The sequence below is a fragment of the Rhinolophus sinicus genome, linkage group LG02, assembly GCF_036562045.2.
Source record: "Rhinolophus sinicus isolate RSC01 linkage group LG02, ASM3656204v1, whole genome shotgun sequence".
Taxonomy (NCBI): domain Eukaryota; kingdom Metazoa; phylum Chordata; class Mammalia; order Chiroptera; family Rhinolophidae; genus Rhinolophus; species Rhinolophus sinicus.
The window spans coordinates 41,369,589-41,393,631 of record NC_133752.1 but is presented as its reverse complement, the minus strand read 5'-3'; the positions used below and the strand labels follow the sequence as shown (position 1 = coordinate 41,393,631).

At 32.8% G+C, this 24,043-nt stretch overlaps 1 protein-coding gene across 3 annotated transcripts in view; it reads left to right on the top strand.

Annotated features, from left to right (window-relative positions):
- GRID2 (glutamate ionotropic receptor delta type subunit 2) overlaps positions 1–24,043 on the top strand; it is a 1,327,069-nt gene that overhangs the window by 777,435 nt on the left and 525,591 nt on the right. For all 3 annotated transcript variants that reach the window (XM_019741137.2, XM_074323476.1, XM_019741134.2), the window contains exons 5-6: positions 15,244–15,297; positions 23,037–23,210. In XM_019741137.2, coding sequence (XP_019596696.2) covers positions 15,244–15,297; positions 23,037–23,210 — 228 coding nt within the window. The remainder of the gene's footprint in view (positions 1–15,243; positions 15,298–23,036; positions 23,211–24,043) is intronic.

Sequence of the window (24,043 nt, the reverse complement as noted above, 5' to 3'; positions counted from 1 at the left end):
CTAATACATAGTTAAATACATTTTTAACTAATATGCTAAATAAAATGTAAGAAAATTACGATAAAATAATACATATTTTATTTTCAAATGGAGCCTTTTATTCTGTCTTTTAAGAAAAAAAGTTTGAATATAAAGTCTTTATAAAGAGTGTTTACATAACAGTATTATTCTATGACACAAATATGCCTAGAAAGACTCCAGCTCTATTAAAGAATTAGTTGGTAAGAAATACTGCTTATCTGCTTCTTTCCACTTCGCACACCAGAACCCTAAGTATAATAGCAAGCGATCTTCCTCTTAGCTGCATGCCTACTTCTAGAATGTTGAGAGGAATTCTTTTACTATGGCCTTTAGAATTGGAAACATTAATTTGTTGAATATAACTAAAATCATATGATTATTTTTATATGATACATACTTTTCAATTTTTAACAAATTGTCTTTAAATATAATTATGAATGTTTTTATAAATCATAAATTATCCATATGTTAGTGATAAATTATCAATTTCTCATCATAAAGGTTATTTTAGAAAAACTTATTTTAAAAATAACTGTAAAACACATTATTTAGATTTTTCTTTTTGTTGTATCCAGCTAATTGTCCTTTGTGTGTCTCCAACTATTGTTGTCTAAACTCAATCTGCCCTGGCATATTAATTATTTGTGTCAAGGAGATGTAAGTATTTGCATTAAAGTATCAATCTCAGCTTTCCATCATTTATTCAAAGTTCATTTAAAGTATATTTTATTTATCAATTATATTTCAAAGAAAGTTTATCTCTCAAATATGTTCTGGAAAATGCCAACCTGAAATTGCTCATTATACTCAAAATGTCCTCTATCCATTTCTGCAGACCATTCAGCATTCTTTTTATACTTTCCCAATCTCTCTGTAACATCTGTATTCTGCCCTTTACATCCTGCATTTGAAGACTCAGTAGTGATGCGATAATGTTCATTTGTTTTTCTTGGGACTAGTGTCTTATAGATAAAACTAAGATTTTGAAGACAAGAATAGTCATTTACCTACATAGTACATGAATCTGTAACTTTACTAGCATTTTGCTTTTTAACAAAATAACTCATCCAACCAGAAAAAGATCCACTTAAAAATGATTTCACTTAACTTGAAAAATAAAAATAAATCTTATCACGGGTCAAACTATCTTTCAAAATATAATAGTTGGCCTTCTCTATTGGATACATTATATTTTAAATTATTAAATTAGACACTTGAATGATAAACACTTCAAGGAATTGCTTACAACATATACTGTAAAATGCAAGTCAGTGTGTCTTTGATTTTCTAAATTTTGTACCTAAAAGACAAAGGATAAATAGGTCTTAAGAAAGGAGTTTTCTATGGATATGAAAAACTATCCTGAGCTACCCATATTATAAATATACTGCAAGTCAGAGTGAAATGTGTCTACAAGAACAAGAACAGTAAACTACTGTAGGCCCTTACTTTATTAGACAATAATGACTTTGCCAGTAGCGAAGCGATACACTCTGTGTTATATCAATGCATCTACAAAAGAAACAAAACTAAACAATCAAATAAATGAGCTGGATTATTCCATTTCAACAATTGTGATCATTCAAAAAATATTACTTAAACTGTGACCTTTTCCTTAATTCTCACAAGAATATGTACTATTAGAATACTCTTAAAGATTTCTAATACACTATCATTAAGCCATCTGGGAAAGAAGCCTTTTGAAGCTTGTCAACAGCCTGCATTTTTACTGTTTTTAAGTATCTCTAGAAAGGAAAATGGTGGCCCTGAGAAATGCAGCCATTAGTGTACACCTCTTTGGGTCTAAGGAAGACCAGGGGATTGTTATCTAATAGATATTCTTTGCTGTCTCACTTTTGTATTCTGACTTGAGTAAACAGTGAAATTAAGCTAAATATGAAACTCTTCTGTGACTCAGTGCTAAGTATTTAAGTACACTGTGAAACATATGGGAGATTCAAAATCAGTATGTAACTACTCTTTAAAATGAACCAAGAAAGTCCTGGCACATATCCCCACGTGACCCCTTGAATCATTAACCACTATTGTGCCATGTAGCATCTGTGACCTCAACTGTAGCGACAGAAGCACACCTTAGTACTACTGTATAATTCCTTTAAAAAAATTAATTCTCAAAAAAAATTGACTGAAAAGCAGAAATACATACACTAACACTCAGATATGTGTTTGTTTTCCTCTTGATCTCCTAGGGTTAGTTAAAACAAGCCTTGGCACATTATTTAACTTAGCAGGGCTGATTCTTACTGTTGAACCTGGAATGGCATATAAAAAATAAAGAGCAGGCAAATCTAATGAAGTATTTCAGGATATCATTGGTAGCCTATCCCCAAGTCTGACTTTATCACTTGGGGATTAAAAATGAAACAAACATGATAGTAAAATCAAGATAATGTTTGCCAATCCCCCAAATTTAATTCTTATAAATAATAATCCATCACCACAAAGGGAAAATTGTGTGATAAGAATAATTTGTGTAAAGGTATGATTTGTGCAGCAATGATTGGGGTATAAATAACAAAATTTTAATGTGTGTAAAGAATTGTACTTCAAATAAGAAGCTATATATAAACAACTGCCTTCAAATGACTTCATACTTTGTAAAGCAGGCTTTTGTCTTTTCTCCTATGGAAACTTGCATGTCCTTAGTTATTTCTGCTAGAATATTACAGGTACACTGGCAGGCTCTCTTACACTTTTCATTAATAAGCATTCAGTGGAGCTAGGCTGAAAACTCATTTAGAACAAAGACCAAGTCTCCCTTGCTCAATGAAGAGACTCCAGTCCTAGCACTGGGGCTAATATATTTAAGGTGCTCAAAAAGGTTGAATGGTTTTGTTAAATTAATTGAATGGCTATAGAATCAATGCCAAGTAATCATACTCAATCCCCAAGCAGAGCTTTTTGTAAAGTAGTGGGTCTCAAAATGATTCACCAAATCTGCAACATGGGCATCAACTGGAAACATTTTTTATTATTTTCTCATAGAAGAAATTTAATGTTTTTTACCCACACAGGCCAATATTTCTAAAGCAAATGCAAAGGGAACATGCTTGGTATTATCAAACTTGTACAACATTATTTTAGAAAATTTAAGAACAGAGGAAAACATCCACAATTTTGCCACCATAATTTAACAAATACTGTTTTTATATAGTCTCTTCTAGTCATTTGTGTTTTTTATGTTCTTGTAGTCATGTAAAATGGTATATACTTTTTTTTTAATCATTATTAGTTTCAGATATACAAAACATCCTAAATGCAGAGCTATTCACAATAGTCAAGACATGGAAACAACCAAAATGCCCATCAATAGACAATGGGATAAAGAAAGTGTGGTACATTTATACAATGGAGTATTACTCTGATGTAAAAAAAGAATGAAATCTTACCGTTTGCAACAACATGGAAGCTTTTTAAAAATACAAACTCTCAGACTTTATGACAGACCTTTAAAATCAGAAACTATTGGGGTGGGCTCAGCAATCTGTATTTAAAAAGCCCTCCAGGTTATACACCTGAAACTAATATAAAATAATGTTGAATGTCAACTGTAACTAATATATATATATATATATATATATATATATATATATATATATATTAAAAGCCCTCCAGATGATTCTAATTTGTGCTAAAATTAAGAATCAGCAATGTAAAGAATCTTCAAATACGTTGTACACAGTGACATCAAAGCTTTCTAGAATTGTAAGAATGTCTCAGCAGTCTATTATAGAAAGATAACTCCTATGAACAGATTGTGCATAATTTTAATTTCTCAAGAATGTTTCTACTTCTCAAGAATTTCTTTATTGTAGCTAAAGGAACAATTCTCTATTCCTGTGTAGTAAAATGTGTGTTTTGTGTAGGAAGGCTGACTCAGTTTGAGTTACTGGTACAGATCCTGAGACAAGGACTTAGGTACAGATGGTTTATTAGGGTGGTGGTCCCCAAAAGCACGAGCATGAGAGAGAGTAAGGGAAAAGCCAGTCAAGAATGTGTTACCAAGAATGGAGGACAAATGTGGGCAAAGGGAGCTGAAGCCTGCAGGAAACCTTCTGAGAAACCGTGGAATATACCTCAGAACCACCACACTGGAGGGTGAGGAGCATAAAGCATCATTTATCCACTTCCTCCCATTCCCACTGGTTGAGATGATGTTACCACACCCATGATGCTAACGTGCCCTCACTTCTAGGTTATGTTTGTGGGTGGCCAAATAAGCTGGATAAAGTCATCGGGCAGAGAAGATAAAAGACACAGGCTCTTGAGGTGGGACAAGTCAGTATGCTAGAAACTCTTTATACCTGCCGTTGCAGGCATTCACGTGGGCTGAGGGGCTAAGGGGCAGAGTAACCTTCCAACATGATAGTTTTCATCCAGTTCACATATTTATTTAATGTCTATAATGAGTCATGTCCAGAGTTAGTTGTTGGGAATATAAAAATAGATAGAATAGCATCCCTTCCTCATGCAGCTTTTAGTGTGGTGGAGAAAGTAAATAAAATATAATTAGATATGTTCAGTGATGGTCGTATATATATCCACATTTCTAAGAGGAATTTATGGTGGGAGAGTATAGTAATCATGGACTACTTCTTAGAGGAGTCCAGGAAGATACATACAGGCCAGCCAGATGCAGAAGAGGGGATGAGGGGAGGTTGGGGACAGAAGTCAGAATGATGGAGATGTGAATAGCAGTGCAAAAAAAGAGAAAACAATCATAAACAGTATTTGAGAAGACTGTAGAAGTTGTTTGAGAGATCATGTGTTAGGACAAAAGAAATGTGGAGTCCCATATGTGGTAAACGGAGAGATGTGGAAAGTAATGGAGTCTGTAGATGCTGCAGACTCCCTTAGGAAGAAAGAAGAAAGGGATCAAGAGATCCCCCTTTTAGGAGGAATAGTGCCTATTTTACTGTGAACAGAGGGGAAGAATAAAGTTGAGAAGATGCATATACATTTATAAAATAGGGACTATAATAGCAAATACCTTCAAAGGATTGTTATGAGACCTAAATGAACTAAAATGTTTACCATTGATTCTCATAGGTAATAGCCTAAAAATGTTATCTAATATCATACAAATAATGATTTTTTTTTGCTTTGTTTTTTATTTTAGAGGGGCCAGTAAAGTGAGGGCTTGAAATCATTTCTGCCTGTTGATTTTCGTTCATTATTTGTTTAAATAGGAAATAAAGTTGCTTGTGGAGTTCGTTAGTAAAATGGGCCTGTGGAGATGGTTCAAGATTGAATGTCACTGCCATGGAAAATGGGAGGAAAACAGATAAAAGCATTACTGATTAGAATTAAGTATCCACTAAAGGTCGGAAGCCATGATTTTGCAGTGACACCAAACTACACAGTTGCATGACCAATTTCTAGGAAAAATGGGACAGTATAAGACACATAAATGGCATTCAGAGTAACTCTAGTCATTTTGTAGAAATTGTGCAAATATAAACACTGACTGATAAGCATACATATAAATTAAAAAATAAGACTTTTAAAAATATATCAAGAGGTTTAAGAGCAACAAAAACTCTAAAGTGTGTCAGATGACCAAATATTCTTATATTATGTGATCATAGCACAGGTTCTTTGTCAAACTCTGTAATACTCTTCTACAAATGACATTTTGTTTGAGCAGTTAGCAGTTGGTGCCTCACTTTCAACTGATATTTTGTTACTAAACACAGTTCTGACACCATAAGGTGACTTGTCAGTGGTAAGAAAAAGATGGTTTATATTTTACTATAGTGAAATAGCACAGACGGGAGAGTCAATTGCCTGGAATTCTGGGAAGTGTCCAAACTGTTAAATCAAACATCATTGAAAATATTTTTTACAGTAGGCCACAAGGTATTATAATTATTATTACTTTTTCTATAGAAGAAACTATAAAAGAAATTCAGAAACATCGGAAAACTTGAAGGTCTTGTTTTGATTCTGTAAAAAGTTCAAGGATAATATCTTCAATGAGGTTAAATACCTTGAGAATGACCAACACAATTACTTTAGGAATACGGCCATAGAAGTTCACATTTTTGCATTCTTTATTTTTCTTTTGGATACTTTGTGTATCAAACTAATAATAACTTTTGAATACTTTATCCTCCTGTGAAGTCTTTTGATTCTAGAATCATCAACATTTTATACCACTGTTAATATTTTAGAAAGCAGAGTTCCAGTGAAATATTGGGAAAGTCCAGAGATAACAGAATTATTGAACTAGGAATGTCTTTTAAAGAGTAATAATCAGCTTTCATAGTGGCTTCATCAAAGATGAGCTATTTATAACCCAGAATATGACCAAGTTATACACAGAACAGTAGTAAACTGATTAACATACCAACTATAGAAACTAGATGCTAATTGCTTTATTGATAAAATACCTTAGAATCATTATCCATTTTCTCTTCTAGAAGTTCTTTTGTTCTATGGTGATGATCAAACATTTTGTTTTGAAGAGAGAGCAGGAACTGGTAACTATTTCTCTGGTTAAGCATCAGCTGCACACTTTATATACATATATAAATGTTTGATAAGTTAATCAGTACAGATTAATAAGTTAATAAGTTGCTCACGTTCTGAAAAGAATATGAGAACTAAGATTCACTATTAAAAAAAAGCAAATTTTCTTACACCACTTCAAGACAAATGTTCATGGAGTAGAATGGTGGATGAAATTACCTGCATTTCTCAAATTCTTTAATGGTTCATTCTCTTTCTATTTTAGAGGTGTATGGTAGACACAAATAAGTTACATGATAGAGTTTAAATACATAGAATTCCAGTGTATACCACACAATGTTCTGCAATATTCAGTTTAACTATAATTATTTTAAATCTGAAGAAAGCATAATAGTTTATGAAACTTGAAGAAAGAGGGCTATGAGAATATTATGTGGGAAGGATGTTTAGTAGTTCTTGATTCTGGATCATATCCCTGGCTTTATGATTTGGTTGAGTTACTTCAGTTTTTTATATGTAAGGTAGACATAAATGTAGCACTCACATAGTAAGGTTATCGTGAGCATTAAATAAGTTACATATATATATATATAAGCACTTAGTACCTGGCTCATAGTAAGCACTCAATAAATAGTAGCTTTTTTTTTATTCTTATCAATATACTGTAGATGGAATTCAATAGGCATGTACTGAATTAAAAAGAATGTACTCATAGTCATTTATGAGTACTGCCAAAGATACTGCAGCAACCTGGATAAAGAGGGTTAACAGAGAAAAGAGTAGCGTTTTTAAACACTTGAAATGTTACAGGAGCTTTAGATGCATTCATTTTAATCCTCCTATACACCTGTGAAAAAAGCATTATTCAAGCAATCAGGGAACCGAGACTCAGAGTAAGCACCATATGTGACCATCAATAAAGAGATCTGACATTTGAATATAAGCCCAGTTATTTAAATTTTGTGTTCTTTCTCTAATACCACATACCCTCCAAACTCTGAGGTATTTGATTTTGGAGATTTTGAATATGCTATTTCTATACTTTATTACCACATAAATTATCAAGATCTCCTCAGCTAAGAAAATGTGATTGAATCATTTTCTGGTTATTTCACTTTTAAAAATAGAATTCCATCCAATAGCTTCCTTTCAATACAAGTTTATCGAATGCTTTAGTCCTAGGTGAAGAAGGGATATACACAGATGTACAAACATTTGTCAGGGCTATATAGTCATTTTTTTTTCTACAAACAACATTTAGTGAAAATTTGCCTGTGCCTGGCAAATTTTACTAACTCCCTATAACTTTTACCAAAACCCTATGTCACTGATTATTTTGAGTACAGATTAGTGATCAAAAAGGAATTATTTTTCTATGAAACGTATATCCTAGTGTACAGAAAGAAACAGTGTGTGTGTGTGTGTGTGTGTGTGTGTGTCTTGTGGATAAGAGCATAGGGGGAGCAAGTAGGCATGCCTGATGGAGTGACATTTATGCAGAGAACTAAATGAAATGAAGGAGGGGCCTCAGTACATGTCCCTGGTGGAAGAGCAATTCAGAATGCAAAGGAAAGGCAGGGGTGGGACTATACTCAAGGACCAGCACAAAAGCCAATCCAGCAGAAGCAGAGGAAAGAAGGGAGGTAGAAAACACAACGTGGCCCTCACAGCCAATTACATAGCTGCACACATTTTCATTAAAGCTGGAATAAAAGTTTTTTCAGTGTGTTAGACAAGCCTAAGAGTCAGGACAATACTGCCTGCGGTTAGGGAGGTAGGAGTGGGAAAAGGATTTGACATTTGCTTCAGTCTTTGAATTTTGAGAAACACTTTGCCAAGGAGAGAGGACAGAGAGGAGATCGAAAGGAGCAAAGCAAAAGCATGAAAGTTCACAGTTGTGAAGGGCCTGTATGTTGCATTTTGATGTGATCAGTAGACATCTCTATAAGAAGCTTTTTTTCTTCTATATTTGCTGTAAGAGCAAGAAAGCCTATTTTATAAATCCTAGCAACTAAGTGCTATTGTGTCCCCAAATCATGATGTTAAGCCCCGATCAAAATCCAAGTAAGAATTCATATTTATCTGGCAGTTATACTTACTAATGAATTTACTCTGCCAAGCGTTATTTACCTATTAAAAAATAAATAAAATAAAATACATATTTTAATGTAATACCCCATTGTACAAAAAGTTAGCATGTTAGAATATGATAAAACAGACAAGGCATGAAATGAGCGATCCTTCAACAAGCACTGTTTTTCCTGATTGCTTTGGGATAATGCTCCTTTAATCATTACAGTCAGTATCTAAAAGAACCCATGTGACAAGCAGAAAAACACAAACAATTAAAACAGTGACACAGCGTTCCCCTACACTGGAAATCATTGTCAAATCTTTATTTATATCCTCATCAGGCAAAGTATTGTAACCCTGAATTCACTTTAATCACTGTTCAATCTCTGTTCAATAACAGGAAGCAGGAAGGTGGGCCCATGCCCTATGATGAACGCAGATTCTCTATTTGCTTGCATTAGTGCCCATCTTTCCACATTAAGAAACACAGCAGGTTGCATACTATTGGCCAAATCTCAGCGGTGGCATATTTCCATCTCCCAGGGGGTGTGGGAAGACCCAATAGCACAGCAGTAACAATAATTCTAGCATATCCGTTTATGAAATAACATTGGCAGTAGTGGCAAGAGGATTTGGATACAAGTGTATGTGTGGTCTTCCAGCTGGAAGATCAGAGCAGAGATTCTAAAGCAAAAAGCACAGAGTGGGATGGCAGATAGTGGCTGCTTGGATAAGAACAGAAGAGAGTTGGGGATCCATGCTGAGCTCAAGGGGAAATGCAAACAAGACAGTTGTTTTAGACTATCCCCCGTGCTGCCCAGTATCAGCCAGTGTGAGGGATTACTGGTGCCATCTGCTGGATTTACTTGAGATTTAAAAATGGAATCTACATGAATAAAACGTGTTTCTCCTTATACAGTGGCTTCAGTTCTTCTATTGAGAAGAAAACTGAAAACAAAACAAGCTAAACAAACAAAAAAAAACCCCTCAGTCAATGGAAATGAATCCCAGCTCACATGATCTTTACTGTACCTTAGGAAGGCTGGAACATTGTATCATCACACTGCATTTCAGAAATTTGTATTTAATTGCATTAGCTATTTTAACAGAACTCTGTGGTAGTACAGTTTAGCCAAATAGGACACTCAGGCAACTGGGTGTAGAGTTTGTACTGTAAATCAATGAATCCCTGCTAAAAATCTATGTCTTATAAATTTTATACACAATATACTCCCTCTCTGTACTTTATTGGAGAAGAATACAGTGGTTTTGTTGTGCTTTGACTTATTTTGTTTTATTAAAAAGGGAGAGAAAAGAGTAAAAGGAAAGAAGAACAAGTATCACTATTTGGTCAGAACTTTTACATATGCATTTGGGTTTTTACGTAACATATGGTAACTAACCTTTTGTTTTTGTATTTGTCTTTGTTTTGTGAAAAATTTCTTCTGTTAGTTGCACTTTGTAGGATTATTGTAAGACCATGATTTTAAAATTACAAAACTCCTTGTGGTGCTTCAATAAGATGCTAGAATTTTTAGAAATGTGTGGCTAAATTAACACGTTGCGTACGTCGGGGTTTAAATCCCACGTGAAGATTCTCGTGATCCGTACGCAACGTGTTAACTTTGATTCTATTCTACATTTCTTAAAAGGTACTAATCTCAGGAGATCTGTAATAGGAGAAATGATTTTCATGATCAGATCCATTTGGAATATGCTACATTTCAAGTATCTTCTCCTGGAGTTCCATAAAGCACATTTATTAAAATGAGGAGTTGGTATTTATGGAGAATTTACAATGTGCCAGCATCACATTTAATGTTCACTGTGATTCTATTATGTAGGCACGATCATTATTCTAGTGACAAGTGAGGAAACTGAGGCTTACAGGGTTGGGAATTTGTTCAAAGTCACACTAAGAAAACACAGGCATGGTCTCTCTGACTTTAGAGCTATTGGTCATAAGTCTGAAGCCATATGTCCCAAAATAATACATGAAATAATATTAATATTAGTAATACTTTTAAGTCAATTATATTTTGATATTGATGTTGAAGAGTAATGCAGTACTGACATCTAATTAACTTTGTTTAACCTGGCACTTTCAAATCTATTTGGCTACAGAATGCTTACAAAGTTTAGCAGCAGTGGTTTCCCAAAGAATACAGTTCTTAATATGCTGCCATGAGCCATAGTATTGCTACCGACAAGGAGCACTGAAGGGAGTAGTCTCTAATATTTCTCTGGCCACTTGCTTCAGAGTAACTGCCGGTGTCCTTCCCCAGGCAAGAGTTACAGGTTTCCACCTGGTGATTTGGAATGAGCAGGAAAAGGAAACAAACACCTGATATCATTGCTCCTGCAGGTGCACAGAGCACTGGAACCCTTTGCATAAATGTGTAATATTTACTACATCATGCAAAGGGAGCCAGCTTAATGTAGTTAAGCCACAAGGTTGAGAGAAAAGCAGCATGTTGCTGTTATTGTTTAGTCAATTAAATTGTCCTCTCTGCGCACAGAAACTGTTCCACATTTATTACCAGTGAGATACATGCTCTGGCAGTTTCTTTGCTTCGGATTGTCTTATATTTAGCACATCTAAAGATTTGAGAACAAATGACTGAAGACATGGTGATAAATTGTCAGGCTTTTCTAAAGATTCAGAAGTTCTAAAGTTCCTGCCAGTGACAGATGGTCTGTCCTTACTCATCGCTTGTCTTCCTGACAGGACTTGATTCCCCCACCCCTTTTTTTGCTCTATTCCCTTAAAGTAAACTCAGCTTCTTCGGAGGTGGGTAGTCTCACTCGTTGTAATTATGTTACTATATAGCGATATAGTAACAATTGGTAGCAGTTCTGTGAACAGTGCACCACACTCTATTTATATTACTGAAATACACACATATAATAAGAGAGAAGAGGGGATAAGAGGGAGAGAAACACATTGCCAAGGAAAAGCCATTCTTCCTTTCTTTCTATTATTTTGATAACCAAACATACTAGAGTCCCCACTGGATAGTATTTTTTCTAACTGACTTTCTACTTTCTTTTGGTAGCCCAAGCAGAATGTGATCTTTTGGGCAGTGTTTCTCATCATTATGATAAATAGATATATTAGGCCTTCAATATTTCATAGAAACCTAAAGTTTTTTTGAAATTTTGGGTTAAAAAGTGTAATTACTATGTAGTAACTTGCTAGACATTTATAAGAATCCACGGAATGAGACCAAACCACTATAACAATGATGTGCTTAGATATAAAATAGGTTCCCAGTGAAAAACAGGAAATTTTAAAATTGTTTAATCCCTTTCATTGGCCTCAAATATGTTTAATGCTAAAATAGGAGATGTGCAACTCAGGTAAGGAAGATGGGGAAAGGAAACAGTTTTCCCTCTTTGAACTCTAACATAACTGTGGAAGTAAATATATGTTTTAAAATATTTAGGGTGTTTTACAATCGCTTCTTAATCTTTTATCCAGAAATAATTTAGTTCTTCAAGTTAGTAATACCACTAGTTAGATATAGCATTACTTAGGCTGAAGTGAGTCAAGTGCAAAGGGATTAATATTACTAAAACATATAAACGTCACCATTTGAATTGATTTGGGATTTACCATAGTTGGCCTTAGTTATCTACACAAGTAGCTGAGAATTCCTTTTTTTGTGTAAATAAGTCTCTCATATGAATGTTCATTATATTAGCTCAATTTGATAAGATGTGAAAAGAGTAAACATTTTACTCTTTTCATATCTTATCTTTTAACTCTAATGTAATTTTACATCTCTGATATATATACACATATATCCAATAGTACATTTTATATAATATATAACCAGCAGTACATTTTATATACAGAGGTGCCAAAAAAAAAATGTATACACATTCTAAGAAAGGAAAAAACTGTATTAAAATTGCAATACAATGAATGAAGCTAGCATTCATTTGATTAACTCCATCTTTTGATATATATATATATCAAATGTACTCCTATATCTGTATTAGTCATTTAAGTGAAGGAACTCAAAACCTACTGGGTTTCCAAGGTGTAAGCTGTTGAACTCCCTGTCATCTTTTTGACCTTTACTAAATGCTCCTTTCATTACAGATACCAGTTACCTTTTTAATTAATGACTTTTTCACATAGCACACTTTTAGTAGCATTCAATTATAAAAATCCAGAAACTCATGCCAGCTCATTGGTTATGCATGAAGATGTTAACCTAGACCTAAGGAAATTATTTTCCTCTTTTAGTGAACTGTTCCTTAGATAATGAATACAACCATTACATTTCTGTGTACAACATAGCAATAAAAAATCTTCAAAGGTTCTTATAGTGTCAGACTAACACATAGGCTCGTAAAAAAAGTCCTGAATATTCAATATTCATGAAAAGGCCAACAGATATTGCATGGTTTCAAAATCATGCCTTTATAAAATCACATCATTTAAAATTGCTTTAATGAGTATATTTATTAAAATTTATTAAGGTTAGAAAAAGTGCATATCTGAGATGTATAAAAAATAATTGCATTAGGTAAGATAGGCTAAATTATTCTAGCAAGTAGACCCAAAATGCAATAATGTCTCAACAGAACAAAGGGTTATTTCAGGGTTAGTGCAATACTATATCAGGAAGTAGTAGAGTGGGGTCTGTTCCATGAACTTGAGCTATTGTGATAAGTGATTTATTTTTTTTTTTACTACAGTAATGTGCTAATAATTTTTTCTTGTTTCAAATTTATACTGCTATTAATAGATGTGTCATAATTTAGTACTCATGAGTAAAACCAAGACAGGAGTGAGAGAAGGTTATTTCTCTGCCGACCCTCAGCAAAGGAGGGTGGTAGGATGAGGAGAATCACGGCCTTTGATGAGATATCTGTGTCTCTCTTATTAAAACAAAAGATTTGGAAATAAACCTGCAAGTTTATTTCCAGACAGTGTGAAAGATGAGTAACTTTCCTGGTCCAGACAAATTATCAATCAGTTTCCATTGTAACTCTTACCTTCTACTTATTCCGTAAATGCTGTTGCATAAGGTAACTTTTCACTTAAATTCTACGCATTAATTCAGAGTTCTCCTAGCCTAAATTTTGCTTAATCTGACCACATGGTACAGATGACCTAAATAGAAAAATTTTAACTAAATTGAGTCATATCTTCACTCAACTACTAATAGTGTTTCACAAGTACTTTCAATCTGTATCTTGGATCTCACTTCTCTCTTCTCTGAATTCTTCCTATTTTCATATTTAGTCATTTTTTTCCCATCAATAACCGATATCTCTCCATTTTATCCAGAGTACTACTTTCCTTATATTTGAGTCTTTGGTTTATATTCTTTTAATTTCTTATGGAATTCCCATTTATTTTCTAATATTGTTTATTTCTAATAAATTACTGATGATTTGTCACTAAGACAGTTAAAGAAAAATAATCATAAAATTAGAAATAAGGGATGCAATTACTAGTATAGTGATTTTATTTTTTTAGCTAAAACTGAAAACTGCCTGCCATGGGTCATATTTTCTACATTATATTTCATGTATAAGTGGGACATGTATGTATTTCCAAAAAATAATAATGATATAACTTAGAATAGGTAAATAGTCTCACTTCTACAATAATATATTATCTGTACACTTCAGGAAGATTGTAGGGACCAATATGATGTATACTGAAATCACATAAAATTCTAAAGAAACAAAGATTTTGCAAATAATTTTATACTTTGAGAAAGCATTGGATCACATAAGAAATATATTTCCAATTTTATTTCTTATAATTCAATGCTTCTTTTAGTAGGTATCTCAGGAGAACAAAGAATAACCACCAAAATGCAATTCACAATATATAATGTATAACAAATCCTTGCTATTTATTAGAAAGCATAGTCATGTAAAACCCAATTTTGGGGTATTGTTGCTGAAAATAAGAGAATAATATCCTACAAAACAGTCTCGCCTATTATATGCCTATATGTCCCATGACATGAATTGTTAAAAACATGTTTTAGAATATATATGATCAGACTGGATAGAATGGAAACTTTCATACAAAAACTACCTTTACTACACACACACACACACACACACACACACACACGGCTCACTTTTTTTTCCAAGCCAAGGTTCATTTGGAATCAATTCATCCAAAGTTAGTCAGCCAAGATTGTTACATGTGTATTGTTTGCTTTTCCTTTAGCATAAGTTTTATTTCTTTTAATGTTATTAGCAATTTGAAAGCTACTAAAATTACCCACCTATAACTTAATATAATGTTTATTGCTTTTAGTCTTTAAGTTCAGATAATTTAACAAACAGATATTCTTACAATACACATGGCACAAAGCTTTTCAGAATACAGAGCAGTTTACTTTATCAAATAGTAGCAAACATGTATACATATAAGTTTCAGAAGATAAGAATGTAAAGTTACAGCCAGATTTTGGAGGAATGTGTACTTAGATATTTATTAGGTGGATAATAGAAAGCCATCAAAGTTTATTTGGAAGAGCAAATGTGATTTGAACTCCACTCTCAGTTAAGTCACAATACTTATATATATATATACAGATATATCCATTTAGTTTGGTTTGTTTTCCATAATTAATGCTGACTGATAGCTGTTTTTCTTTCTTTTTTCTATTCTAGGTTGTGGAGACTAATTTGGTTGCTTTTGATTGTCACTGGATCATTATAAATGAGGTAAAGCCAATTAAACCTTATTGTCTACTCTAGGTCCTGTTTGTATACGTATAGTCACGGCATTTCCTTTGGCCTTGGGTGTTCAGCTAACCGAGTGGACGCTGTTAAATAAAAATACAATAAGGAGTTTTTGTTTGTCTGTTTGTTTGTTTGTTTTAAATTGTAAAGGGTTTTGTATGAATGAAATAAATGGAGAACATCTTCCCCACTGAGTATCTTTTAGCATTTTCCGTTGGAACACACAGCCTGCTTCTGGCGATCTTCTTTATAAAAAGTACAGTTCTTCTTTGTAAGCAAAGTGAATTCTTCCCAGTGGAGTGCTTGTGTTCCATTTATATTTTAATGTTGTTTCTAGAACTTTTTATATCCAACCCCCCTTAAGTAGCTCTGCATATGAATATGAATAAACAAGAATAGATTGTTTTTCTTTTCATAAAGGAATACAACTGTTTAAAATCCATCAACTTGTCAAATTCCTTGTGAAAGTTGTTTGACTTTTGTAAAGACAATACATAAGATTTAAAATACACTACAATATGAGAACCTTGTGAAATAAGTTTTCCATTCATACCTGCCAATCAGAATCGGAAAATACAATGAGAAAATCAGTCATGGACAAATAATGAGATCACATATATTTGTCTCCAAAATACCTAGTATTCAATTATTACTTATGAATATAAATAATGTATCATTTATCAATAGATACTAAATATTGAATTATAGAATGGTAAGTTTTGATTCAGGGGAAAAAATTGTATTTGGGGAAAGAATTCTGGTTTTGTAGTCAGCAAGTCTGGCTATAAAATTAGTTAGCTGTATTATTTTGGATATATAATATAATGATTCTGTTCCTCAGATTTTTCATTTTTACAGTAAGTATATTAACATTTACTTTACAAGTTCATAATAAAAATTAAGTGAGATATTATCTAACACTGTTAACATAGTGTTTAACAAGTGACACTATATGAATAGTACTGCAATAATGATCATAGCACATTAAAGTTCAGAGATCACTTTCTCAGACATTATTTTTTTGAGTACTAAACATCATTTTATGAGGTACTAAGGGAATGAGGTTCATAGAGGGTAAATGATTTGCCTCTCTTTACATAGAAAAATGAAAATGATTCCAAGTTTCAAGTTGTTTTTCCTATACCAAGCTTCATTGATGGGATGATTCTTTTTAGCTCAGTGAAAAGACACTGGAAATATCTTGCAAGCCTCTTTTTGGTCAGCCAAATTTTAATTCTGCGTGATTTGTCATTATATTTTGTACTGCAAATCAAGATGTGTTTCTCTGAGATCCCCACAGATGATTTGTATGTATGAGATTTGCTTTTCAATGAAGTTTTGATACTTCCTAATTTTCTAATACCTCTCAATTTCCGTCTGGAATGACTAAACCTCAGGATAGAGGGGAGGGAAAAGGAAACTTAGAAAACATTCAGGATAACTTTTCAAATTAGAAATTTTTATTTTTATTTTCCTGCAAGGAATCTAAGGTTCAAAGAAATTAAACAATTTGCCAAATATCACACCACTATTATGTGGTGATAATGGGATTTAAAAGAGTCTTTTTCAGTCTAAAACTTTGGTTGTTTTGCTTTGTGTTGTTCTTTCTTTTATTTTTTTAAATAATTCTCCTTACAGATTGTATTTTTGAAATTTCTGCCACCTCACTTTTATCTTATGAGAGTCATTTATCCTATTAGGTATTGTCTTTAGTTTATTTTCTAGATTAACTATTTTTTGAAATAGAGAATCCTCCTAAGTCATTTTTTTTTAATATCACACCCACTTTCTAATGGGAAATAGACAACACTGATTTCTGATGTAAAACAAGTTGGAGTCATTTTACCTGTTTGTGTCAAAAGAATTGCAAGGAAAAGAAAAAGTGATCCATTTCCTACTTGGAGACATTAATCAAAGAAAAAGTGATTTATTTCCTACTTAGAGATACATTAATCAAACCAATTAATACTTATAATAGATAAATTGAAATGCCCATTCTATTCTATTCTATTTGGTAAGTTTGCAAAAGGGACCCCTGAATTAATTATTTTTCCATTACCAATTGGACTTCTAAAACTACACCTGAATCTTAAAAGTGTGAACCATGTAGAGCTCCCCAGAACACAAGTGGTCATCTACCTACATCTTATGTGTTAATTTGTACTGTAGAAAACAATCTCTCCTTCATATTATATAGAAGAAGTCTGACTGGACTAGCATGTATTTCGTTGGTGGTGAATATCATGGAAAGAATAACAGCAGTTTCTATTTTACTATATTTTCATAAATGTTATGACTCATTTTGTTGAACTGATGAAATTTTATTTCATAAAATATTAGGAGGAAAAATGCTATTATTAAATGGGTGTTCCATAGTTTGGGCCACTATTTTGTAAATAAAACATCTACACAAACAAAGCAATCTAACCAGCAAATAACTCAATGAATGTTAGAAGGTATAGAAGACAGAGTAGAAGACCTTGATTTTTTTTCTCCTCCTTTACATTTGGGTTTTCTACGGTAAGGTGTCATAACTATTTATAACTTCCACTTACTATTACTGAAACGCTTATCTCCTTTTCACCCATACACCTTTTTACTGGTCCTTGAATAGAGGCGTAATTTCTTTGGAGCAGGTCAGTACCACCCAGTTTTGGAAAAACCTGATATTCATAGCCCACACTGTATGTATTGGTTATTATTATTTTTTTTTAATCTAAACTAGGTTAAAAATCAGATATAAGCATGTTTTCTGTATTTTCATCCCTAACAACAACAACAACAAAATTGTCAGTGTATCTGCAGTAGGCACTCTTGCTTCCACATAATTGCATTCAGCCACCTCAGTCTCTTTGAAATGTACCTCATAAAACTTGACTCTCACTACATTCACTTCATTTACAGGATTGTGTATACAAATTTATAATGGATAAATTATAATTTACCCTAGTTTCCATAAAAGAAAAAGCATGGATTTCTCCAAATTTCTAGGAAGCTAATAAATTCTAAAGGTAACAACAGCAAAAAAAAACCTAACATGAAAATGTCCATTTTGACTGAATGTGGAAAACATGAATCTGCTTAGTTTGGTTTGTGTAGATACTATTTTATTGCTAATTTTAAAATGGGTTTCAAACATGTGTTTAATCTTACTGCATCAATAATTTTTTTTAGAGAGAGAGACTATAAATCAAAGTTGGCATTGTGCATTATGATACAAATTGATATAGAAAGTTGAAAACAATATATATTTTTTCCATTTGCATTACGTGTGCTATAATAATGAGAGGCTATGCTAGCTCATATGGTGTAATCAATCATATGTTAGTAGTTGGTAATGGTATTTGTCTTCTCCCTACAATTAGTGGCTTCAGCTTAGAACAGCCTTTCCATGTAAGCATTGTCATTCCTTCAGGGTCCTGAAGCAGATATCCTCACATGTTATTTAAGTTTTACAAAAATTAGAAATTCAGATGGGAGATATATACTTTTTTAGAACTGCAAGAAGTGCAATGCTATATGCACCTTTTTATCCCCTGATGATACTGAACCTGACCTTTGGTGTCCTGACTTCTTATTTAAATAGTTTAAGTCATTATTCTCTGTTAATCACTACTGAGTTCTGCAGTCAAGGAGTAGTTGTTGTTGAGATTAAAACAGCTTATATGTATAATGGATGTTTTCATTTTTTCTAGTTTAGTGATTAATTGAACTGCTCACCACTAATCTATCAAGCTGCCATTCTGTTCTCTTCCTGCTGGTATATATCCTACAGTTGGTTTTGTTCCATATTTCAACATGATGTTTGTGTAATTATTTAACACTAATGTTAAATTTTATGGAAGCATCAAAGGATCGTCCTTGCTGAAACATGAAGAATATAAACATATTAGCAAAAACAACAACAAAAAGCATAATCATTTCAAACTGCACTACATAGTATACTGCTTACAATCATTGCTAGAATCTGCCTTATCCAGAATTGTTAAAATTTTTAAAGCTTCCCAGTGTCAGGACTTAAAATTTCAGTTACCTATTTTCAGAGGATAGTTTGGTGAAAACTTGCTGTTAATTCATTCATTCAATCTTTTCTTTATCGACATTTATTGAATGCCTACTATGAGCCAGAAACTTTGTTAGATGAAAAGAGATAAAAGAATGGGAAAAGGAAGGAAGGATCCCTTCAATGAAAGAGTTTATGTGATATCAGTTGGCATCTGTTATAATGGATTTTAAGATTCTTCCCTTCCCTAGAATTCTGTTAATAATTTAAGCTGATAAAAGTGAACTAGTGTCTTAAGATACTTAAACATAGAACTGGGAGGACTACGGGTGGAGGTGGGCCCCTTGTTAATTCTCTAGTCTTGACTTCCCGTTGAACTCTACGGTAAGTTAGTTCCAGAGGAGGGATGAAAATAAAGGGGAAGCCATGGTGGGTTCTGCCCCTTCTTCCCATGTGGGTGGCCAGTGGACAAGACCAGCCGGCGAGTGTGCACACACTTTTTGGTTCTGTTTTCTTTTTCTTTTCCTGAATAAACCATTTTCTTTTGGTGGATTACCTGGAGAATTATTTGGCCAGTCGACAAAGCTTAAAGCTGATATCCTAAAAGAGGCTGGATCCATTTTCCTAAAATATTTGTTCTGGAAAGTGGCTGTTTCTGAATGGAGTTGTACGCCTACCAGATATTTTAGCTTTCTTTTTCCTTTGCTCTTACACAGTTCAGGGTTTGCATTAGAATATTATAGGAAAGTAAATAATATTTTCTTGGATATATTGACTTTATTCTTAATAATTTTTTTTATTATCTGTGTAAATTATTTTGGGACAAAAATGACTGTATGACTTGCTCTTACAGAAGTAAAATAGAGAAAAATTAAGCACACTAAAACATATGTTTATTTTTTTTGCAATATTCTTACTTCATAAATATACTCATTCAAATAAGTAGTACAAAAAAGGATAATTTTATACTTCAGCTTCTTTAAATGCTTTAAAACTCTGGAATTTTCTGCATATCTATAGAGATTAGCATTTTTGGTAGTACTAGGGTCTTGGGATAGTGAGTAGTGACTAGAAAAATCAGATGGTTTAAACATTTTTAAAAATCAGATAATTAAAACAATATTGATTCAAGTAGATTACACAATAGCTGCACATTTTACTACAAAAATTTACTTATGGATTTTTTCATTTAAAAGCATCTCTTAATAGATTAAGTATTCACTAGCTTTCAGTGTTTATATAACATTACATCTACCACTCTTGAAATGCACTTTTTGAAATGCAGAAGTAAAGTTCTGTAAATATAAAATAGCTGCCTAATCAAGTTTTCATATCACTATCAAACTATTTTTGAAATCAGGTGTCAAAACTAAAACTGCAAGTAAATTTTTTGAGACAGACTGTCTGTGAGCTTCATTCAGAATGGCAGATTCTTTCCTACCAGAAAATTACTTTCTTTCCCCTTCCTCAAATAATAATAGGCAAATATATTCAATTCAAATTGACATTTTCTCAGATATACTTTAGTCACTTAGACACCTGAGAACTTCAGGTTTTGGAACCTGTAAAAAGCAACCATGCCTTTTTGTGGGTTTAAAATAGTCCTGTTCAAGACTTTGGCTCATGATGGATGACTTTATCATTCCTTATAGAATCATCAAGCTATTAGATGCTGGAATGATATATCTTTAGAGTTTTAATTCCTATCACTCATGAATATTAATCTAAATAATTTCTGTAAGGAAATATGGACTTCTTCTATAGTCATTTCAGAGAGTGTCTCATTTGATGACATTTATAAATCCATACTATAAATACAGAGCATTTTGAATGAAGGGATCGAAATGTCTCCATTTCTTTATTTATAATGTGAGAACAGTATCTGAATCTGTATTGTTTTCAGCAGAAAATGAGATAACAGGTTATCTTAGCATTTTGCCTAACCCATAATAAGCACTTATAAATGTAAGATTTTATTCTAATATGTTGATTTGTAGTTTGTCAGGGCTGGAGCCAAGTAGAGATGGTTCTATCTGACAAAATGTTTATAAAACTTAGTATTGCTAAAGAAAAAGAGACCACATATATAACACAGTTTAGTTTTTTTGTTAATATAATGAGAAGAGTGGTATAATTTTTCCTGCTTTTAAATGAAAATGTCTGTATAATATGGAACTTAAAAAACATGTAAAGACATTGAATAGCAATATTAATTTTAAAAGATTTCTGGTTAAGGTGAAGGCTAAAAATGGAGTCAACAGGACACTGTTTAATTCTGCTTTGTGAGTAAGTAGGTGACAGAAAACTAAAAAGTGACCAGCTTTTTGCCAGACAGATTTTTTGGTGGCCAGTGACATGACACAGACTAAAGGAAAAATACGGCCTTTTAAACTGTGAAAAACATTTTTATGGTACGTTAAGGATTAATCAACCATAAATCCAGGATATTATACTGGATATAGCTGATGGCAGGTGTTATTTTATTTTCAGGAAATGTATATTTCATAAAGATCATAAATAAAGGATGAATTTTAAACCTAATATATGCTACAAGGAGAACAATATGTGATTAGTCCAGTAAGGTAAAAAGGAAAATTTACATCTGTAGTCTTTTTGTTTTTCATTATTTTATAATTCTGTGAATCAAAACTGAGCAATGCTCGCCGCAGTCCAAAATTTATCTTGTGTCAAATCTCTTATTTCTATTGCCATAAGAATCTACTTAAACCAATAATATGTTTATTTCAAAGACTTCCTTGGTTTAAAAGGTTCCAAATGGACACAATAAAGCACAAACTGATTTAGTAAAGACTGCCTTAAAACAAAAATGTATTCTGATCACTTTCATTCTGACTGTTTCCAATTAGAACAGATGCGTGTTATAAAAATATTTCATTTTTGTTGCTTCTACATCGATGATTGAGTCAAATCATAAAATTTAAGTCTGGAGTTGGGAGGCAGGGGAGAAGGAAGCATAAAGCATATTTCTTTGAGTTTGGCAAACACTCATATGCAAAATAACATTAATTTGGGTAAAGAGCACCCTCACTCATCCTGGTTCACACTGTATTAATCAACAGTTTTTCATCTTTATATTATGACCCCAATAATATACTAACTTATTTATTCAACATTTAGTGAGTATTTTTAAATCTATTCTTAACCAAGAGAAATGTGTAGTTTAACGCCAATAGTTCTAAGAAATGATTGGGAAAATTCTTAAAAAATAATATCTCCTCTTGCTCTCTCTACTTGCCTTATATAAGAGCGTCATTTTTCATTGCTAAGAAAAATATACAATACTCTTCCATCGCAACTATATCCCTAGGTACTCAAAGTACCTTGAAAACCATTAATGAATAGTAAATTAAAGTAACAGCTTATTTTCTGACTTTTTTGATGTTTGGAGAACACATTTTTTCTGAAGTGTTCACCATAATAAATTATAAACATATTAATAAAGTGTATTTAAGTGAATTGCTCCATTTGAAATAATTGAGGCATTAAATGAATAGAGTTTAAGCACAGACAGCAAATACAAATGAGTTCCTTATTTAAATGAACATGTGTTGTTTTCATTTGGATGTGGGCTCAGCATTAAGCAAATGTATTACAGTAAGAGAATCCCTTAGCATTTCTAGATAACAGTTTATTAACAGTTTTGGGTTTCTGTTACTATATTAAAGCATTTCTAATTCTTCTATTTCTTATCTTATAGGAAATAAATGATATGGATGTACAGGAACTTGTAAGAAGGTCAATTGGAAGATTAACTATCATTCGGCAGACATTCCCAGTCCCCCAGAATATAAGTCAGCGATGTTTCCGTGGCAACCATCGAATATCTTCAACATTGTGTGATCCAAAGGATCCGTTTGCTCAGAATATGGAGGTATATTCTAAGTCAGGGTATTTGTCCCAATGGTGCTTTGTTGAACAATTGTGGAGAGGGGTTTTTGAGTTGCATTGGATTTAGAATTATACACGTTTGCAGTTTCTGAACTAGTCTTTTCCTCCAGCAATTTATTAAGCCTGACGGGAAGAATGCTAAGAATCTGTGTCTTTGATCCTTGTAAACTCATTATAGCAAAGTATACATTTGTTTATACTTATACATTATAGCAAAGTATCTACTTGTTTAATACTAACATAATAACTAAAGGTTATTTCCTTCTCAGCAAGTAGGTAGACCTATAGCATTTTTCACAATAGAATTTGTGATTGATACCCTTTAATGCCAAACTACAAATTATGAAGCTAATAAATTTGCCTGACATTTTTGGCATAACGAAGACATAGACTTTTTTTTTTTTTTTTTAAGATTAGTCTCCCGTGTGAAGGACTTCACCAAAAAACTAGAAATACAACAACAACAACAAAATGCTGTGGTATTTCATAGTCTTATCCAACTCATACGGAATATAGCTGTTAACCTGCACTTTTCAGAATACAAAAAAGAATTTGAAAGTAAATAAATAAAATCTTTGAACAGTAAATAAAGAAACATCAAGTCCCTGGGGCTTACTCATAAAAATGCCCTTTAAATACTCACCCGGAGCCTATTTTTTTTCCCTAAAGGAAAAGCCTATCAGATTTGTTGTTGTTGTTTTATTTCTCTTTGCACTGGAGGTCTCAATATGTCAAACTGATGGCAGTGTTACAAAAAGCAGGCACGTGGACAACAGTAAGGAGCTATAAGGAGCACTCTAGCAAAGCCAGAGGCAG